Raw genomic sequence first — 17,463 nt, forward strand, 5'->3', positions numbered from 1 at the left:
GCTGAAAGAAAGTGCATCAAATAAAGTTATTTTATTCAACATTACACCACGTTGTTCCGCTGCTTATAAAATGAGGTCATTTTTGTTGACGTCCAAAAGTAGATACACAATAATACATAAAAAATACTAATATTATATATTTGCATTATTTTATGAGTTTAATTTATAATGTATTTATGTAATTATTTTACCGCAAAAAATGTAATTGTTGCGTATTTATTTTACCGCAAAAAATGATAATAATTTCTCTCTTTAATTTTATTACCCTTTCTTTTTTAAGATAATAAAAATACATCATTTGGACATAGATATTAAAAAATACTATAATAGATGGATTATTTTAATATACTTCCTTCGTCCTACAAAAGATGTTACACTTGTGGGACAGTACGAGATTTTAGGAACTTTTATTTTGTGTGTTAGGTGAAAAAGAAAATATAAAATTTATATTATTATGAGAGAAAACTTTTTCTAAACAATTCATCATTATTTGCAAAATGGCTTTCAATACTCTAATTTATTTGTTAAATTCGTCTCTTAACTTTGGAGATATAGATTGGTCCGTATATTTTCCAATGGGCCGAGCCCATATGCCATATGGGTCGTATCTGATGGCCCGTAAGAGCACCTAAATTTTAATTTGTGGGGAATTTTCCATAATAATAAAAACAAGTTTCATCTTCCTCTAGGTTACAACTATATACTTTCTCATAATTAATAAACGCTGGAGATTTATAATTTTGAGGCATTTCTTGAATTTTCATTTACGTTCCATTTTTTGTGTTAGTTTGGTCTAGCATATTAAAATATAGAATTAACCAAAAATATAAACGCAAGAACTACAAATATAGTACATTAATACTACTAAAGAAAAATGCTACGACTATTCAGAAAACAAGATTCTTTAATGAATACAATGTCAAGTTTTCAACAAATGTTCTACATGACACAGATTAAAAAGAACAAGTATAGTAGTAATAGCCAAGTAAAATTCACATTATTAAAGATCTAATATATCGAGAATGAACGTCTAATATTTTCACAAATCGGCGCCTATATTACTATATATGGCAGATCCAGAAAAAAAAAGTGGGTGCATAAATAGTCACCTATAAAATTGGCGTATAATGTCACGAACTTTGTCGGGTTGCTGGTATATCTCATTTTGCCCCGACCTGTGTTTTCCGGTAAATAAATATCCTATGTGGCATGCCTAAAAGCTGACATGGATGTCATCGGAAAATCATAAAACAACGCCGTTCTAAAACGACGTCGTTTCATTGCTAAGTCTGCAATTAGGTTTGAATTCCCAAAATCAAACATAAAAATTGAATCATCCTACAAATCGCGATTCATCCACTTCAATCTCGATTTTTCTTCCCTCTGTGGCGAACGCTTCGCCCGTAATCACGTGGGCAATATTAATTCGTTACCATTTGTTAACAAGGTAAGATCATACCTTCAATTTTAGGGCTTAAAATCCCTATTTTTGAGACATCACATTTGAAATCCTGATTTTTGAATATGCGATTTAGGGTCTATAAAACCAGAAGAAAGAAAGCAATGAACACAAAATCCGATTGAGCTAGAACACAAAAAAAATCATAAAAAATGGCGTGCAGAATTGCTCTCAGAACCGTCTTCTTAACCGAACCACGGCTGCATCTCTCCTTCATTCATACCAATTTCTCCAGTTTTAGGCCAATTAAGAAAATATCCACATCCAATCCGAGCTGCGGTTGCAGAACAAGGCCAAATTCCAAGAGCTACCATTTTTCGCGTTATTGCTCAAATAAAGGGGATTCATCTCCACCAACCGATGATTCTGAGCAAGGACCTCCTCAGGAAGCCGTTTTGAAGGCCATCTCAGGTTTTTATTTTTCCGCATAATCACTTTTCTATCAATATTCGTGTGTTTATTAAGATAATCTCTTGAATATTAATCTTTGTTGATCGAATCGTTTGTTTTGCCCTATTGTGTTTAATTATTTTGTTGTTGAATAAAATGCGGTAAGAAATTTTGAATGAATGGGGATTTTATGAGATGCTCAATCTTTGTTATGTTTCATTTGTATTAGAAAAAGGAATTTGGTGAAATTACATTTTTTTTGAATTTTCAGAAGTTTCAAAGGCAGAAGGAAGGGTGGGGCAGACTACTAATGTGGTAATTGGAGGCACAGTTGCTGATGATTCAACCAATGAGTGGCTTGCTTTAGATCAGAAGGTAGACTTGAGTTCAAATATAGGCCTCATTTCTGTTCCTTATCTAATGAATACTTGAAATGATTGTTTTCCCTTGATTGAATTGGCTGTTGCAGTTAATCCCTAAGTATATATCGTGGCTCGAGTGCACGTTATTACGTTGTTTGAGCTATCGAAAATCTTTACTAATTCGATGTCACACATGTATGTGTCATAGGTGAACTCTTATCCCACAGTTAGAGGGTTCACGGCAATTGGAACCGGAGGTAACGATTTTGTGCAGGCCATGGTTGTTGCTGTTGAATCAGTACTTCAGATGCCAATCCCGGAGGTAAGCACACGTTTTCCTGCGTTTAAAGTTTGATTTGGAGTTCGGAACCATCAAAATGGTTTCTGCTTTCCCACATACGAGCTTTACTTGCTCTAACTTTGTTGCGGGTTGGTCTTATTTTATGCGATCCTTTCCAGACATTTAATACCGCATAAAGTTTGAAATGTTATTTCTATTTTTTATTGTTAACTTGTGAGCTAATCAACTATGGTTCAATACTATCTGAGAAAGTATAATTTTATGTTGCAATACGACATATCATTTCCATTAACTGCTAAAATGGTTATTAGTTCTTAGATAGTGAGAAATTTGGTTCAAGTCATTAGCTGGAAAATGAAATTGTTATTTGTATTCAATATAAGGATCTTCGAAATTGCATGAAAGGACAGCTTTCTGGTTCCGAGGTGTTGACTCTGAGTTGATGCTGCCAAAATTTTCATTGATAATGTTCACTACCTCTAAATGTTAGTCCATTCTTGTTCAAAATGAGTGGTTTGTGAAGTTCGGTAGTAAGGAAGTTAAACAAGGTGAATGTTTTCGGAGCACATAAGTGTTTCTTCTCTGTATTGTGAAGTTTGGTAGTAAGAAAGCCTAACTAGTATAATACTCTACCTCTCTTTCCCCCACCAGAAAAATAGCCGCAACTCTGAACAATTCATCACTGCAAACCCAACACTCTTAATCCTACCATATATTCTGCTGCAGGGTCAAGTGAAGCAGAAGATATCGTCTGGTGGCAAATATGTATCAGTAAACATCGGACCTGTGCAAGTTATTTCCAGTGAGCAGGTGCTCTCTCTCTCTCTCTCGGAGGGCATGATGTTAAGTTTATGCTGTCAAAATGTGCACATGAAACAGACATGCTAATGAAAATTGGATATTTTGTTATTCATTGGAACATATATGTGATCGAGTTGCGTTGGTCCAGGTACAAGCGGTATACAATGCTATGAGACAAGACGACAGGATGAAGTATTTTTTGTAAAACGATTTCCAGTTGGACTCTGTATAGAAGGCTGGTCATCCAAACTTGCAGGTGTAACTCTTATTTTCTTTGACTTTCCTACTATGTTCGTTTGTGACGTTTTGTCTATCTCCATAAGCTGATATAGTAGGCTTAGCTAGTTACCTTGTGACAATCATTAGTTATTTATGATTGTGAGTTTTTTATGTGGTAATTTAGCATGGATCCTCATTGGAATATAATTGTTGAGGCTTTGTAACATCTATACATTTTGGTAAATCCAGTGAATATTCATCTTTCGAATTTTTTTTGAAGAAATGAAAAGTGTATACATAGGTAAACCGTGTGCAATGAATAATATCAACTCTTATGTCTCTATCAAGTGGAATTACATCATCATTTGAAGTAATTCTGCAAGATTGGGATGACAAAATCACCATCTTTCACAGGTGTTCTTCCATTCTGATTTTGATGAAAAACTTCATCATCTCCGCGCCCTTCGGCTTCTCTGTCTTCATCTTCGTCTTTCCGTTTCGTCGTATTACCACAACCCAACAACATAAGCTCCAACATCCGCCTTCGAACACCATAAACTGCATTTGCCTCAACCAAACAATCCCCCTTGTAAGCTTCTCTAAGAAACACAATTTGACTCTTTCCTTTAGTAGCCACATAGAAAATCCCTGGATGCTTCAAAAGGAGCTCACGCACGTTAACCATAATCCCGAGATCCTTTCTAAAATGCGCCAATCTCTCCACGTCCATCATCTTCTCCTCGGTCAAGGTCAGGAGCTCGTGGATGATTCCGACCGCGCGCTTCTCGTACCTCTCGACTCCTCCGCACGTGCGGACACGAACACGAACACGGACGCTTTCCGTCTTTTCGTAAGGCTTCAGGTAGGAAAGGCGCTGCCAGTTCTTCAGCTTCTCCTTAAACCCCGCAACTATCTTAAACCCTGTTGGGAAGCTAATGGGGAATGCGTATTTCGTCTCGAATTCGCTCAGCCATTTCTCTCTGTATTCTCTCTCCCTCCATTTCTCCACCTCGGCTGTGAAGCTTACCGCCCCTTCGATCAATTCTACGACCTCTAAATCTACCATTCTGAATACCTCGCTACGCTTTCTGATTATCGAATCCCTAAAATTTTCAGGTAACCCCAATTCCCGTCTCATCAATCTGATCGCGTGTATGTGAACTCTCCCATTTTCAGACATGGCTAAGATCTTTCTGATCTTAATCACATTGGCATCCTCCATGGTGATAAAGACCTCATCCTCCAGCTTCAACAATTCGACGAATTTCGAAGTGAATGTGCAGCATGCGTTCCTCCTCACCGGGTGCGTGAACACCTTGAAAACGTGAGGGTACTTGCGGAGGATCTCGCCGGCAGTGAGGGTGTCGAAACCGGCATGCAAAGCCCAGCGGGAGAGGAGGTTGACAGAGACGTAGGGACCGCGTTTCTTGGCAGCGACTACGTCGTAGAGACCGAGGATGAGGAGGAGGCGGCGGTGGTGGGAGGCGAGGCGGTCGAGCTTCGAGTCGAGGGTTCGGGTCTCAAGACGAGTCTGGGCAGTGTTGGCAGGCTTCTTGAAACGGATTTGTATCGAGGCGGTAAACGGCCCACCGGGGAATAAAGAGTGCGATGCGTGGGTGATTTTGTTTAGGAATCTCATACCTGTTAGAAAGAAAGAATAAGAAATCAATTAATCTTGGTAGTGGTAGGGTAGATAACTCATCTACTTTGGAGTCATACGACAAAAAATGACCTAGAATGTGTGTTGCTATCATGTTTTGTTTATTTATCATCCAATTAGATTGATTATCTTCTGTATCTATGTAACACTCTTACTCGATCATTAAACCAACCGAATAAGTGCCACAACATCCAAGTCAAAAACTTGGACAGAATAATGCATTAACTTTGAAAAATCAGTCCAATCAACTCCCAAGTAGAAAATTAACAAAACTTGTGGCAAATGAGATGTCTGTATGGATAGATTTGAAGCTTGAAATTCCTAGTCATTTAGGATTTATAACCGTTTTGCCCAAATCACCCAGAAAGGGGTAGATTGTATTGAAAAATCACTATAAATTCATTTGAAGCTGAATTTTGGTGAAAAGGATACCATTTATCTGGTTAAACTGGTAGTGTTCTCACAACCACGTGTAAATAAACTCAATTTAAGCAAGATAAAATCCCCAAATTTTAATTTCCCAAATTCTAGGTCAATTTCTTCCCCAACCAAATTCTAATCTGTTGATTATTCTCTAACCTATACAAAAATTCTACCTATAAACATTCATCATAAAATTGAAATACTAATCAGTAGGGAAAAGAATTAGAATCAAGAGAGAGAGAGAGAGATACCAAGAATTAGTACGCATCGACAGAGGCTGGAAATGATCGGCGGCGTCGGAAAGGAGGCGACGGCGACTCTCAAATGGGAGAGAGGGAGAGAATATGGGTGTGTCACAGCTGCAGAGAGAAAATGTAGGCAGAGAATTGGGTGAGGATAAAGGAGGGAGATGAAGCGGTGACTGAAATCCGGCGGCAACAGCGCCTGTTTGCCGACGGCGGGAAAGGGTGCGGTCAGGTTGCACAAATTTCTTTCTGCACTGTTCCTATTTATGTTTATTTCTGATTAATTCTAATGGGCCTGAACTAAAATTAAAGTCCAACAAATTATGACAATACTTTGTTATAAAAGGTACAGTTAATGTATAACGTAATTAAATATTAAAAAATACTCCCTCCGTCCCGCACTACTCGCACGTATTTCCTTTTTGGGCGTCCCAAGTTACTTGCATTCTTTCCATTTTTAGTAAAAATTTTCACCTACAGCCGTCATTTTTGACTTTCCTATACACTCATTCATTAATCTCCGTGCCGAAAAGGAAATGAGCGAGTAGCTCGGGACGGAGGGAGTATTTAAAATTAAAGTAGTTTACATATGATTATTAATTAGGCTCGTTTGATGAGGTGTCAAAATTTAACTTACATCACTTGTAGGAATGTGTATGTGGACTCCGCTGGCTTTTCACAAAATAAGAATTTGATGAAATTTTAGAATTTACATGCAAAATAAGCATTTAAAAACTTAAACTTGAACACGAATATCAACCATTTTACGGCGGCAATTCAAATTTGATTGGAAAAGGGGATTAAAAAGATCCGGCGCTGTAAGGTCGATGTACAGCTTCCACGTTTCATGCAGAATTTTCATGTAAAAACCATCTTTACCTACACCACATTTTCAACTAGCATTTTTTAATCTTTATTAAAAGAAGATATGGAATTTGTCACACAAATTAATGATGGGAGTCAACATGCCAACCCTAAATTTGACAGCACCACAAAAGTTTCTTTAAAGTAGGGAACATCTATAATTGAACTAAGATTTTCCTATTTGCGAAAACGAAATATAGATTGGACAAATTTGCTTCCCACTATTCTATCTATTCTTTTTTTTACTATTTCTCTTAAAAACCTGGCCTATAATAATGCATTTTGATTTATTGTCATAGTGCTTATTACAATATCTCTCATGCATACATCTCATACTCATTCTTGTAACTAATTTAATCTACGAATAAGTCTATTTTTATTTATCCCATATTATATTCAAATATTATAATGTACCCAATGCCACCGTAGTATATAGATTCTCATGATTTAAAGTGATCTTAACCTTTTTTCTTTAACCCTTGTTTTTACAAACAATCACCTTACATATTCTTCTTGCAATAAATTATGAAAAAATCATGAATTTAGGTCCAACTTTGACATGTTTTGCAATTATAAAAACTTGTTGAATATCGAGAAAACCATTAATTAAGTTTGAATTATTCTGCAGCGGAAACAATCGATTGTATTGTTGATATTTTACAATAAAACAATGTCACTTTTTAGAACAGACGACATCATTTAACTCACTGTCAGTGACATCCACATATGATTTTTTATTTCAAATGACAATCTAATATAATTTCATAAAAAAATTTCAACGTACAAATCCATATTTCATATTTTTTTCTTTTCATTTTCAAAGTTTCTTCGAAGATGCGAAACGGAAAAAATTTAACTAAATTATGATTTTACAACAAAGTAATTTATTTATTGCATATCTATCTATTTTATACCAACTCGTTTTCCAGTGATGGTGTGGGCCTAGCAAAAGTGGGTGTTGATATCAGCGGCGGGCGGTATCTCGAAATGCCACAGCCTCCCCTCCGCCTTCACTCGATACTTCTTGCATAAGAACGCCTCCGCGTACATCTGCTCCACCCGCCGGTCCACGTCGTGCAGGAACACGTGCGTCACGCCCCTTCCCTTCCGGTTCCTCGCCATCACCGCCGCCGAGTATATCGCCGCCATCCTCCCCGGCGCCTCCGGGAAATACCCTCGCGGCGCGTCGATCATTATCAGGTCCCACTCCGTATCGTACACCTCATTCTCCAGCATGTTCAGCGCTAACCTACGCATTAAACATGTGAACTTAACTATTTTTGTATATAATAATGAACATCTTAATTTATAATTTTTTATTATCAAAGGAGAGACTCATTTTCCACTAACAATACTGCGTTGTTAATTACCTGCATTTGTCGTTGCCACGTAGGAAGGATTTACTGGGAGAGCAGTCAGGCTCGGAGCGGAAATGTCGCATCAATTCGTCGGCCTGGGAGAGTTGGGTGCGATAGGGGACGGTGTGGGCCCGGAGGGCGGGGGCGTCTCCTAAGACGGTTTGGACCCACTTGGGGTCCTCCTCGAGGAATAGCGTCTTGCCATGTGGGTTGAGGGAGGCCCACATGAGCGAGTCGCGCCCGAGCCCAAACACGAGGAAGTTCGTGGGGGCCAGGGAGCGAAGGACGCGGGACGTGACCGAGATCTCGGCCAAGGACTGCTGCGGGACCACCGTGGACGTCGCGTACTGGAGCACGGCATCCAGCTGGAGGTTCGTCGCCGAGGGGCGTGACGCGCCGCAGAGGTATGGTGCGGAGGCGTTTTTGGCAAGGAGGAGGAGTACAAGCGACGCGGCGGCGATCGATCCCACGGCCACTAGGGGCAGGGGCCAGGCCTTCTTGCTTTGGTTGTTGCTTTTCTGCATTGTTTTGTGTCTTGATTTTGGGACTATGGGTTTGGAGAGAACGTTTTAAACTAAGTTCATTTTTATTTGATTTTAATGGGATTTTGACTTTTTGGGACTAAAGGTGTAATTGGCGTAATTATGAAAATTACATCTTTTCATGATTAATATTGTCAATTTTGATATTAATGATGATTTTCTGTGATTCTCTAAATCGATGAAATCGTAATTTAAATATATCAAAATGAAATTGTATTGAATTTTAAATTTAAAATAATAAAATAACTTTCTTCTTTCTCCCTCCTATGTCACCTAAGAGTGTCCACAGTGGTGCGGAACAACCACACCACAACCACAAAAACACTTCCACGGGCACAAAAACTTCTCTAGCTCAATAACAATCACGTCACAACCACAAATCACATTATCAGCCACTCATTCATAATTTTCGCGGGATGTCTACTGAGACATTATGTCAACTAGGGGGCATAATTGTCATTTTTACGCGATGTCAACTACGGAGACATTATGTCATCTACGATGTCAACAACAAACATTATTTATGTCAACTATTATGTCAACAACAACATTTTACAAATACTTAATGTCAACAACAAATATTCATGTCAACGATCTATATTATTCATGTCAACAACAACGTTTTACATATAATATATGTAGATATACGTAGTTGACATTATATGTATGTAGTTGACATGGATTATATATATGTAATTGACATTATATGTGTATAGTTGACATGAATTGTATATGTAGTTGACATGGATTGTATATGTAGTTAACATTATATGTGTAGTTGACATGAATTGTATATGTAGTTGACATAGATTATATATGTAGTTGACATTATAAATAGGAGATAGCTAAATCTTGAATCTTAACTCTTAGCAATTAATTCTCAACTGGGGAATATCACCAAACACCTAGAGTGCATTATGATTAAACTTGTTTCCCAATCCAACTCACATCCAACACAATTGATAATCAAAACCCTAAAACTTCCAATTCCATAAACGAATCAATAATTAAACTTGCAAAAATTTCAAATCCACCTTCAACCAAGAAATCAATCAACAACTAAATTCCTAATTAATTACTACGAGTAGTATAATACAACAAAACAAAAATACACTTGAAGGTCTACGAGCGGAGGAACATGAGTTTCTTCAACTTTGGCAGCAATAGAGAGGCAAGCAACAACCACAAGCTGCATCAGCCACGGCCTCTTCTCTGCATTTCCCTCCAAACTCACCAAGAATCTGTCCACGAAATTCACGCCCAGGACGGCGGCAGCGGCGGAGATTTTATGATGCGAAGCGATTTTGAGAACGAATTCTACGGCTTCATTTCTAGTTGATGAAGAGAGGCGCCAGGATTCGGGCGGTGCAATTTGTTGTCTGTGCAATTTCTAGCTGATGAAGAGAGGCGCCTTGGAATGCCGATCGCCGTGGAAGGATTCTCCTTCCTCTTTTGCTCTATTTACCATTCTGTCATTTCATAATTAATTAATCTAAAAATATTTTTCGTGTGGTAAATTCTGGACCACTTATCGTTTTTGCAAAATTATAACGATCATATGAAAAGTACAATTTGAAAAAATCCTGTATTATACTACTACCGGCCATTATTATTATTATTATTATTAGATATTTTTCAGTAAAGGATAAGATTTATAATCCCATCAATCAAATTCCTTCACAACCTTATTTGTCGGGGAAAGAATTGACAAAAGTATTGAGATCCCAAACTCATCTCTTCTACTCTATCTAAGATCTTTTTTCTAATTAATTTTACATCTAAATAGTACCAGTTTACAAACTACTCTTGCGACTTCGTTACGACAGGATAACACGATGATATCACTTAATATTATACTTTAGTTTTGATGAAAGGGTTGACTTTAACTTAATTAGGTGTTGCTTAAGTTTCTCTATTTTATTTTTGACATTGTACAATATTAATTATCATTTTCTTGAGTTGGCATATTCAATTTTCCGAATATTTGTAGTGTAAATATGAAATGGTACAAATTTACGAATGTTCTAATTTTCTAATATCTCGACATAATGGTTCTCTTGAATTTGAATAGGGTATATTAACATAGACTATATAATTTTGTTAATTGATAATGCATTAATAATTTAAAGTCTAAAGTAATAATTTCTTTAAAATGTTACTAGTACATAGTACTCCTTTTATTTATTTGAGTGTAACCGTTTACAGTGATATAGTATGTATAAATTATATACGTAATTGTGGTTATTAATGATGATTGACAAGATCATTAAAGAGGTAGTTAAGTCTTGAATGACTAGAACATAGAAAATTGACCTACATTAAATCCAAAATATCGATAAAAAAGATAAAATAATAGACTAGAGAGGGAGTTCATTTCCATTTAAAACACTACTACAATTATTAAACGGTTTAAACCTCATCTTCCTCGTCAACTTCAAATCTTCAACTTCTCCACAATAAAGTACTCCTAATACTATTATTAAATTCCTAGCTATATAGTTGATTTAGAGGGTCCAAGAAAATAATGTTCATTCATTAGGCTTAATCCACACAGGGGATGCTAAGCCTTCTTTTTAGATTTCACTTTAAATATAATTTTAAATTACTAATAAATGATTTTCAAAAAACAATTAAATAATTTCTGAATATTAATTAAAATGATAAAAAAAATTGTGTGGACAGCAATAACCAAGCTTAGCTTAATTTCATTGTAATCCAAATGTGTGACGATCTATAACATGTCGGCTAGATATTTTAAGTACTCGACCCATCTCATATTCAATGCTAAATAGTACTCTACTACTCGTAGATAACTATGCCATATTTGAAAATTACTGATTTCGACTCTTTAATCATAATTCATATCTGATCCAAGTCTTAGTAACTGTTATAATAGATTAAACTATATAACTTTGGAAGAAATTGTTGAAAAGTAAAATGCGGAAAATAAAACTGAAGAATTCTTGAATACTACATTTTGATTGATTTGAATTGTTCTTGTTGATACATAGTACATCCCTATTTATAGGAGTAGAGAAGTAATGCACCTAGAAACTATACTTATTGGAATCCTACATTATAAATGCTATCTCCTCTTTCCAGCAGGTTGGAACTTCACACTTTCTCTTCCCAACATACTTGGGACACCTCAAGTTATCTTTCCAACAGAAATCAACACACCCACACTACACACTTATATAGGTGATAGATTATAAATAAAAGCTATACAAATCACTTGGGACTTAACATTCTTAAGATGCTAAGGGATAAGAAGCATAGAAAGGGTTCTCGTCCGGTTATCCCGAAAGTTTGATAAAAAAAAAGCTTTGGATAGCGATGTTCTATGTGATTATGTGTGGACCATTTGGAACATAACAATAAAATCAACTTCAGGAGTTTCAGCCTATTTGGGAGTTTGAGAAGAAACGTTTAATATGAAGACTTGGCACTTGGACTTGAGGTTAGTGCCCAAAATTATCCTTCCATTGGAAAAAATGAATGGTGAATGAAATGTAGTTAGATTTTGGAGAGAACTCATAATCAACGATGAGACAAGAGCTCCCAATGGGAACTTGATAGCCGAATCAGAATCCAAGAAAACAACATAGAGTTAAGCAAAGCAGACTTCGTCTTTTGTTTAACCTTGTGTTTTGTGTCTACTTGTGTCTTGATCATGAGAACTTTCTTTTAGTGACTTGCGTCTGGGTGTTGTATTCTCTCTACTAGCTTTCTATATTTTTTTGATATCTCGTTGTCCCTGCTTTTTGTTGTTTGGCTAGGCTGTTGGTTAATTTTTTGCTTTGGTGTGTGTTTTTTTTCATTGGATTTTTTACTATCGGAAAGTAGTTCGCCGTAGCTACAGGCTTGATCATGTGTTCCTTTCATTAAAAAAAAACAATCTTCCATATTTTCAAAATTCGAAATTCAATTCAAATTTCTAAATTTGCCAAATTCAAATTTTCCAGTGTAAGTCATATGCTTATAAATTAGAATATAATCCTAGAATACATCGAAATTCTCTCCCATAATCCAAAAATGTAAGCTTATAATAGTTGAGACTTGTGAGCCTAGAAATTCCGTATTCTTGATTTTTCTTTTTTCTTTCATTTCAATATTCTAAATGCTAAATCATTTTTTTTAATTCAGACAACATATTAGGACACATGTATAATTAGTGATGCCTCCTAAATAATTGATTACATATCACCAGTTAGATATAGTAGGATTTGGGTAAACTCATAAATGTGTGGAGATCTATCGACATTTAATTAATGTATAATGTTTGGTAGGAATTAGGAAGCATTTTGGCAGTCTCAATTTAATATGCATCCCACATGACATCCTCATATTCATCAATGTGGACCATTGTTCAGCCCATAGCACAAGACCCACACCACTTAAGCCCATTACTCCGATCCGTTTTGGACCTATGTTTGTGACCCGCAATTGATGCTCTTAATTACTCCCTCCGTCTCACATAATTTGGGACAGTTTGACTTGGCACGGGTTTTAAGAAATGTTGTTTGACTTTGATTTAAATGAAGATATGTAGTAGAAAAGGGTCCCATTTTAATTTTTGTATCTTTTTTTATTGAAATATTGATTTTGTGGCTGTTGGAGTATAATTAAAAAAATTTCTTCCATTTTTTTATTGAAGTTAATGTTTTAATCGTCCCTACCACCACATATTCTGCCGAAATATTGCTGCATATTTTCATAAAACATCAAATTTGAATAAATAGGCTGCTGCATATTTTCATAAAACTTCCATCACATTACAAATTGCAGTTTTTTGGAGGGAAATCCCAAATCCCATTAAACTTACAACAAATTTTAGGAGGGAGTACAACATCTGTAACAGAGAGTCACACGTCATACCAGTGACCACCAAATTTTAGGAGGGAGCACAACAAATTAGAAGGGAAACTCCAACTACCACCATCTATAAAAGGACTACCTATACAACTAAAGGAGAGTTTTTGATCATTTGCCCTCAGAAAATTTTCATCACTGGGCTATGGAGCCTGCTGCCGGAGACATCGCCGAAGATATTGCCAGAAACAGAGACAGAAACAGAGAGTCACACGTCATACCAGTGACCACAAAAAATTTGATAGCTCAAAGTCTGCTACAATCGAGCCATTTAGGTAATGTGCCATATGGAGCTTTTCAGAAGGCAGAAAAGGAGTTTGGAGTGAGCCGGAAGACAGTCTATAAGATCTGGTCAGAGGCCAAAAAACAGATCCAGAGTGGAGTACCTGTCAACATAGCAAACCGTGTTAAAGGCTTCAAGCGCAAAGATCAAATTCAGCTTGATACTAACAAGGCAAGATCTCTTTCAATCCTTGAAAGAGGTACTATCCATAAGATGGCTGTGAAGCTTGAGTTAAGCAAGACTACCGTAGGCAGAATGGTGAAAGATGGTAGGCTCAGGCCACACACAAATGCAGTTAAGCCACTACTTACTGCTGCAAACAAATTAGCAAGAATGAAATGGGGTCTCATTCATGTTCAACCAGTGGTGTTCAATGGTATGCTCAAATATCACACAATGCACAATGTAGTGCACATTGATGAGAGGTGGTTTTTCATGACTAAGGCTACGGATAGGTACTACCTGCTGCCAGATGAGGAAGAGCCATATAGAGCTATTAAGTCAAAGCGGTTCATCACAAAGGTCATGTTTATGTGTGTTGTGTGTAGACCACACATTGCAGAAAATGGAGAAGTCATATTTGATGGAAAAATAGGCATTTTTCCATTCACTACTAAAGAGCCAGCAAAGAGAGGTTCCAAGAACAGACCAAGAGGCACCTTAGAGACCAAGCCCATTCAATCAGTGAACAAGGAAGTCATGAGGGAATGCCTCATTCAAAAGGTACACTGTTTTTGGTTCCATTTTTTTCCATCCCACTAAAACACATCACATATATGTGCAGATCCTACCAGCCATCAAGGCTAAATGGCCAGAGAATATAAGCAAGGAGATATTCATTCAACAAGATAATGCAAGGCCACACATAAACCACAATGATGCAGAATTTCAGGCTGTAACAAACACAGAGGGTTTCAAATTCCATATCATTTGCCAACCATCTAATTCCCCTGATTGTAATGTGTTGGATTTAGGTTTTTTCCGTGCCATCCAGTCTATACAAGATGACAAAGTGGCTAATGGAGTGGATGATTTGTTGAGGAATGTGCAAAGCTCCTTTGATGAACTTAGTGCACAAACACTCAATAATGTTTTCCTAACTCTTCAAGGTTGTCTTACTGAGATATTGAAGGTGGAAGGGGGAAATGGATACAAAACTCCACACATGAATAAAGAAAGGTTATCAAGGCTGGGGATACTTCCAATCACTTTGGAAGTTGAGGAAGAGATTGTCAAGGCTGCTGTGGCTTACCTCCAACAACCTGATAATGATGTCAGCACATCATATGACATCTCAGGTATCAGTACAGCTGTGGGCTTCTAAGATCAGTAAGCATTTTTTGTCAGTTGGGTGTGTAAGCCTCAGGAGTAGGTGTGGTTTATGCTACCAACTGTTTTTTGTCATCTTTTGTAAAGCCTCCAAACCTACAAGTGTAGGGGTGGCTTCTAAAGTTCAAATCCCTCAGAAAATTGTCATCATAGGGAAGCCTCCAGACCATACATGTATATGGGGTGGCTTATAAGGCTGCTTAACTAACAACACAGCCTCCTAACCATTGTATAGGGGTGGCTTATGTAATGACTTTGTATGGTTTTGTTAAGAGCATTTTCCCTCAGATAGCATGGTTATATCAACTCACAAATAAGCCTCCTAACCTAACAAGAGGGGTGGCTTACTAACATATAGCCAAGCATCACATGGAACAGATAAAGCAACTCATCATAGGGAGCAGATCAAGTCACACATAAGCCTCCAAACCTAGCAAGATGGGTGCCTTACTAACACATAGCAAAGCATCACAGTGAGGTACTAGCAAAACATCATAGGGAGCAGATCAATTCACACATGAGCCTCCAAACCTAACAAGAGGGGTGGCCTAGTAACACATAGCAAAGCAGCACAGATCAATACTAGCAACTCATCATAGGGAGCAGATCAATTCACACATAAGCCTCCTAACCTAACAAGAGGGGTGGCTTAGTAACACATAGCAAAGCATCACATGGAACAGATCAATAGCATTTCTGAATTAGAATCATCTCAATATCAGAAGCACAAATCAATAGCAACAACACAAATAGCATCATCTCAACTAGCACCACAATTGCAACAGCAGTCACAGGGGCAAATGCACAAAGCCTCCAACCCAACAATCATCCACACCAACAACCACAGCCTCTCACCCAACCAACAATCACTGCATTCAAACCCAACCTACAACCACAACCTCCAACCCAAGCAAATAACCACAGCCTCCAACCCATGAAACAATCGCAGCCTCCACACCCAACAAACAAGCATAGCCTCCAACCCAACAAACAAGCATACCGTCAAACCCAATCGGAAAACACCAAAATTGAGAGACAACATACTTAGATAAGATCTAAAAACTTGGGCAGAAGAATAGCAAACATCTGCCTCTCAACGTTAGAATACACACGGTTGGGGGTGGCTTGAGCTGGATCGATGGGGGAGGCTGGTGGAAAGTCGGAGGGGGTGGCTCGTGTTGGTGGACCGTAGTAGGGGCAACCACAACCACAGTCAACATACTCGGGAATGGATGAATCAAATTGGGTTTCGGGAACAACGGTGTCGGTTAGGGTCCCGACGACGACAGATTCTCCGATGGCGGAGTCAGATGACCACAGATGTTCCGGCGTATCTGGGACGACGAGAACTTCCAGATCTACCAATAAAGAACAAGGAGAGGAGTCGGCCGAGTAAGCCATTGCAAATGGAGCTCTCGAGATCTAGGGTTTTCGACAAAATTGGGGGTGGGGGTGAAGTGGTAGAGTCGGTGGGTGGGAGTGAATGTGGAGGGGTGGGAGTGAATGTGGATGGGTGGGTGGGAGTGAATGTGGAGATGAGAGACAGAAATCGGAGAGACCGATTAATTGTGGGTGGTTGGGTGGGTGTGAGGAGTGTTAATATTTTTGCCATTTACGGAAACTTTGAAATTGGTCAAATTATGTGGGACGGACCAAAATGGAAAACTGGGTCAAATTATGTGGGACGGAGGGAGTATGACTTATCCACACATTTTGACCAATGGATTCTGTGTCTTTTCCTATAATCTTTTCGTCTTCATACCACAAATTTATTTGAAGTATCTAGAAAATAAAAAATAAAATTGAATTTTATGTAATTTGTAAAATTAATGATATTATTAGAATTTTTTGAGGGGTTATAATCAAAATAATTTACAAAACTAAATAAATAATACTGCTCAGATAAGTTACGTAACGTAATTTAATAGTAGACCATCTGAACAGCTAATTTAATTCTAGTGCTTAGGCCATCCACAACGCTGTTCCTATACCGTTCCTAAACCGTTCCTTAAACCACTATTTGAGGGCCCCACTGTACTTTTTTACTCCATTCCTTAACTAAGGAACGGAACCTGCAACCCTCGTTCCTTAACCGTTCCTTAACCGTTCCTTAAATTACTATTCATTCAATTTCATTTTTTTTTAATTTCAACTCAATTCAATTAAAAAAACAAACACATTTTATTAAAAAACACACAACATTAAAACAAAGTTACAACTTAAACTTAAAAAAATAAAAAGCACACAATTAAAATCATAAAAAAATAAAAGTACACAATTTTAATAATTTCATCCGCCAAAGTTTGCCCAAATGTGCTCAATTAGATCATGTTGGAGTTGGGTGTGGGCGCTAGA

General features: G+C 37.4%; 4 protein-coding genes and 1 long non-coding RNA gene across 5 annotated transcripts; 2 read left to right on the forward strand and 3 right to left on the reverse strand.

The window, feature by feature from the left end:
- Positions 1–1,319: 1,319 nt before the first annotated feature.
- Positions 1,320–3,838, forward strand: LOC121806414. Its single transcript, XM_042206437.1, has 6 exons — positions 1,320–1,447; positions 1,536–1,870; positions 2,121–2,224; positions 2,420–2,533; positions 3,239–3,322; positions 3,462–3,838. Exons 2-6 carry the CDS (start codon positions 1,612–1,614, stop codon positions 3,516–3,518), a joined length of 618 nt encoding a protein of 205 aa, XP_042062371.1. The 5' UTR covers positions 1,320–1,447; positions 1,536–1,611; the 3' UTR covers positions 3,519–3,838.
- On the reverse strand, positions 3,777–6,152 carry LOC121806413 (protein ROOT PRIMORDIUM DEFECTIVE 1-like). Its single transcript, XM_042206436.1, has 2 exons — positions 5,867–6,152; positions 3,777–5,173 (listed from the first exon to the last, which is right to left on the reverse strand). The coding sequence occupies exon 2, from the start codon at positions 5,169–5,171 to the stop codon at positions 3,894–3,896; it is 1,278 nt and encodes a 425-aa protein (XP_042062370.1). The 5' UTR covers positions 5,172–5,173; positions 5,867–6,152; the 3' UTR covers positions 3,777–3,893.
- A 1,174-nt stretch (positions 6,153–7,326) lies between these two features.
- Positions 7,327–8,685, reverse strand: LOC121806607 (probable methyltransferase At1g27930). Its single transcript, XM_042206719.1, has 2 exons — positions 8,095–8,685; positions 7,327–7,973 (listed from the first exon to the last, which is right to left on the reverse strand). The coding sequence occupies exons 1-2, from the start codon at positions 8,604–8,606 to the stop codon at positions 7,667–7,669; spliced, it is 819 nt and encodes a 272-aa protein (XP_042062653.1). The 5' UTR covers positions 8,607–8,685; the 3' UTR covers positions 7,327–7,666.
- Positions 8,686–13,382: 4,697 nt separating this feature from the next.
- LOC121807092 lies at positions 13,383–16,536 on the reverse strand. The gene is made up of 2 exons (XR_006051749.1): positions 16,153–16,536; positions 13,383–13,882 (listed from the first exon to the last, which is right to left on the reverse strand). It is a non-coding gene; the product is annotated as an uncharacterized LOC121807092 (long non-coding RNA).
- On the forward strand, positions 13,642–16,135 carry LOC121807090. The gene is made up of 2 exons (XM_042207286.1): positions 13,642–14,502; positions 14,564–16,135. Exons 1-2 carry the CDS (start codon positions 13,642–13,644, stop codon positions 15,101–15,103), a joined length of 1,401 nt encoding a protein of 466 aa, XP_042063220.1. The 3' UTR covers positions 15,104–16,135.
- Positions 16,537–17,463: the final 927 nt, after the last annotated feature.

The sequence above is a fragment of the Salvia splendens genome, chromosome 6, assembly GCF_004379255.2.
Source record: "Salvia splendens isolate huo1 chromosome 6, SspV2, whole genome shotgun sequence".
Taxonomy (NCBI): Eukaryota; Viridiplantae; Streptophyta; class Magnoliopsida; order Lamiales; family Lamiaceae; genus Salvia; species Salvia splendens.

Coding starts and splice junctions, on each gene's coding strand:
- LOC121806414 (XM_042206437.1), top strand. CDS start 1,612: ATGGCGTGCAGAATTGCTCTCAGAACCGTCTTCTTAACCGAACCACGG. Junction 1,871..2,120: donor CGTTTTGAAGGCCATCTCAG/GTTTTTATTTTT, acceptor TTGAATTTTCAG/AAGTTTCAAAGGCAGAAGGA. Junction 2,225..2,419: donor GGCTTGCTTTAGATCAGAAG/GTAGACTTGAGT, acceptor TATGTGTCATAG/GTGAACTCTTATCCCACAGT.
- LOC121806413 (XM_042206436.1), bottom strand. CDS start 5,171: ATGAGATTCCTAAACAAAATCACCCACGCATCGCACTCTTTATTCCCC.
- LOC121806607 (XM_042206719.1), bottom strand. CDS start 8,606: ATGCAGAAAAGCAACAACCAAAGCAAGAAGGCCTGGCCCCTGCCCCTA. Junction 7,974..8,094: donor CGTGGCAACGACAAATGCAG/GTAATTAACAAC, acceptor TTTAATGCGTAG/GTTAGCGCTGAACATGCTGG.
- LOC121807090 (XM_042207286.1), top strand. CDS start 13,642: ATGGAGCCTGCTGCCGGAGACATCGCCGAAGATATTGCCAGAAACAGA. Junction 14,503..14,563: donor GGGAATGCCTCATTCAAAAG/GTACACTGTTTT, acceptor ATATATGTGCAG/ATCCTACCAGCCATCAAGGC.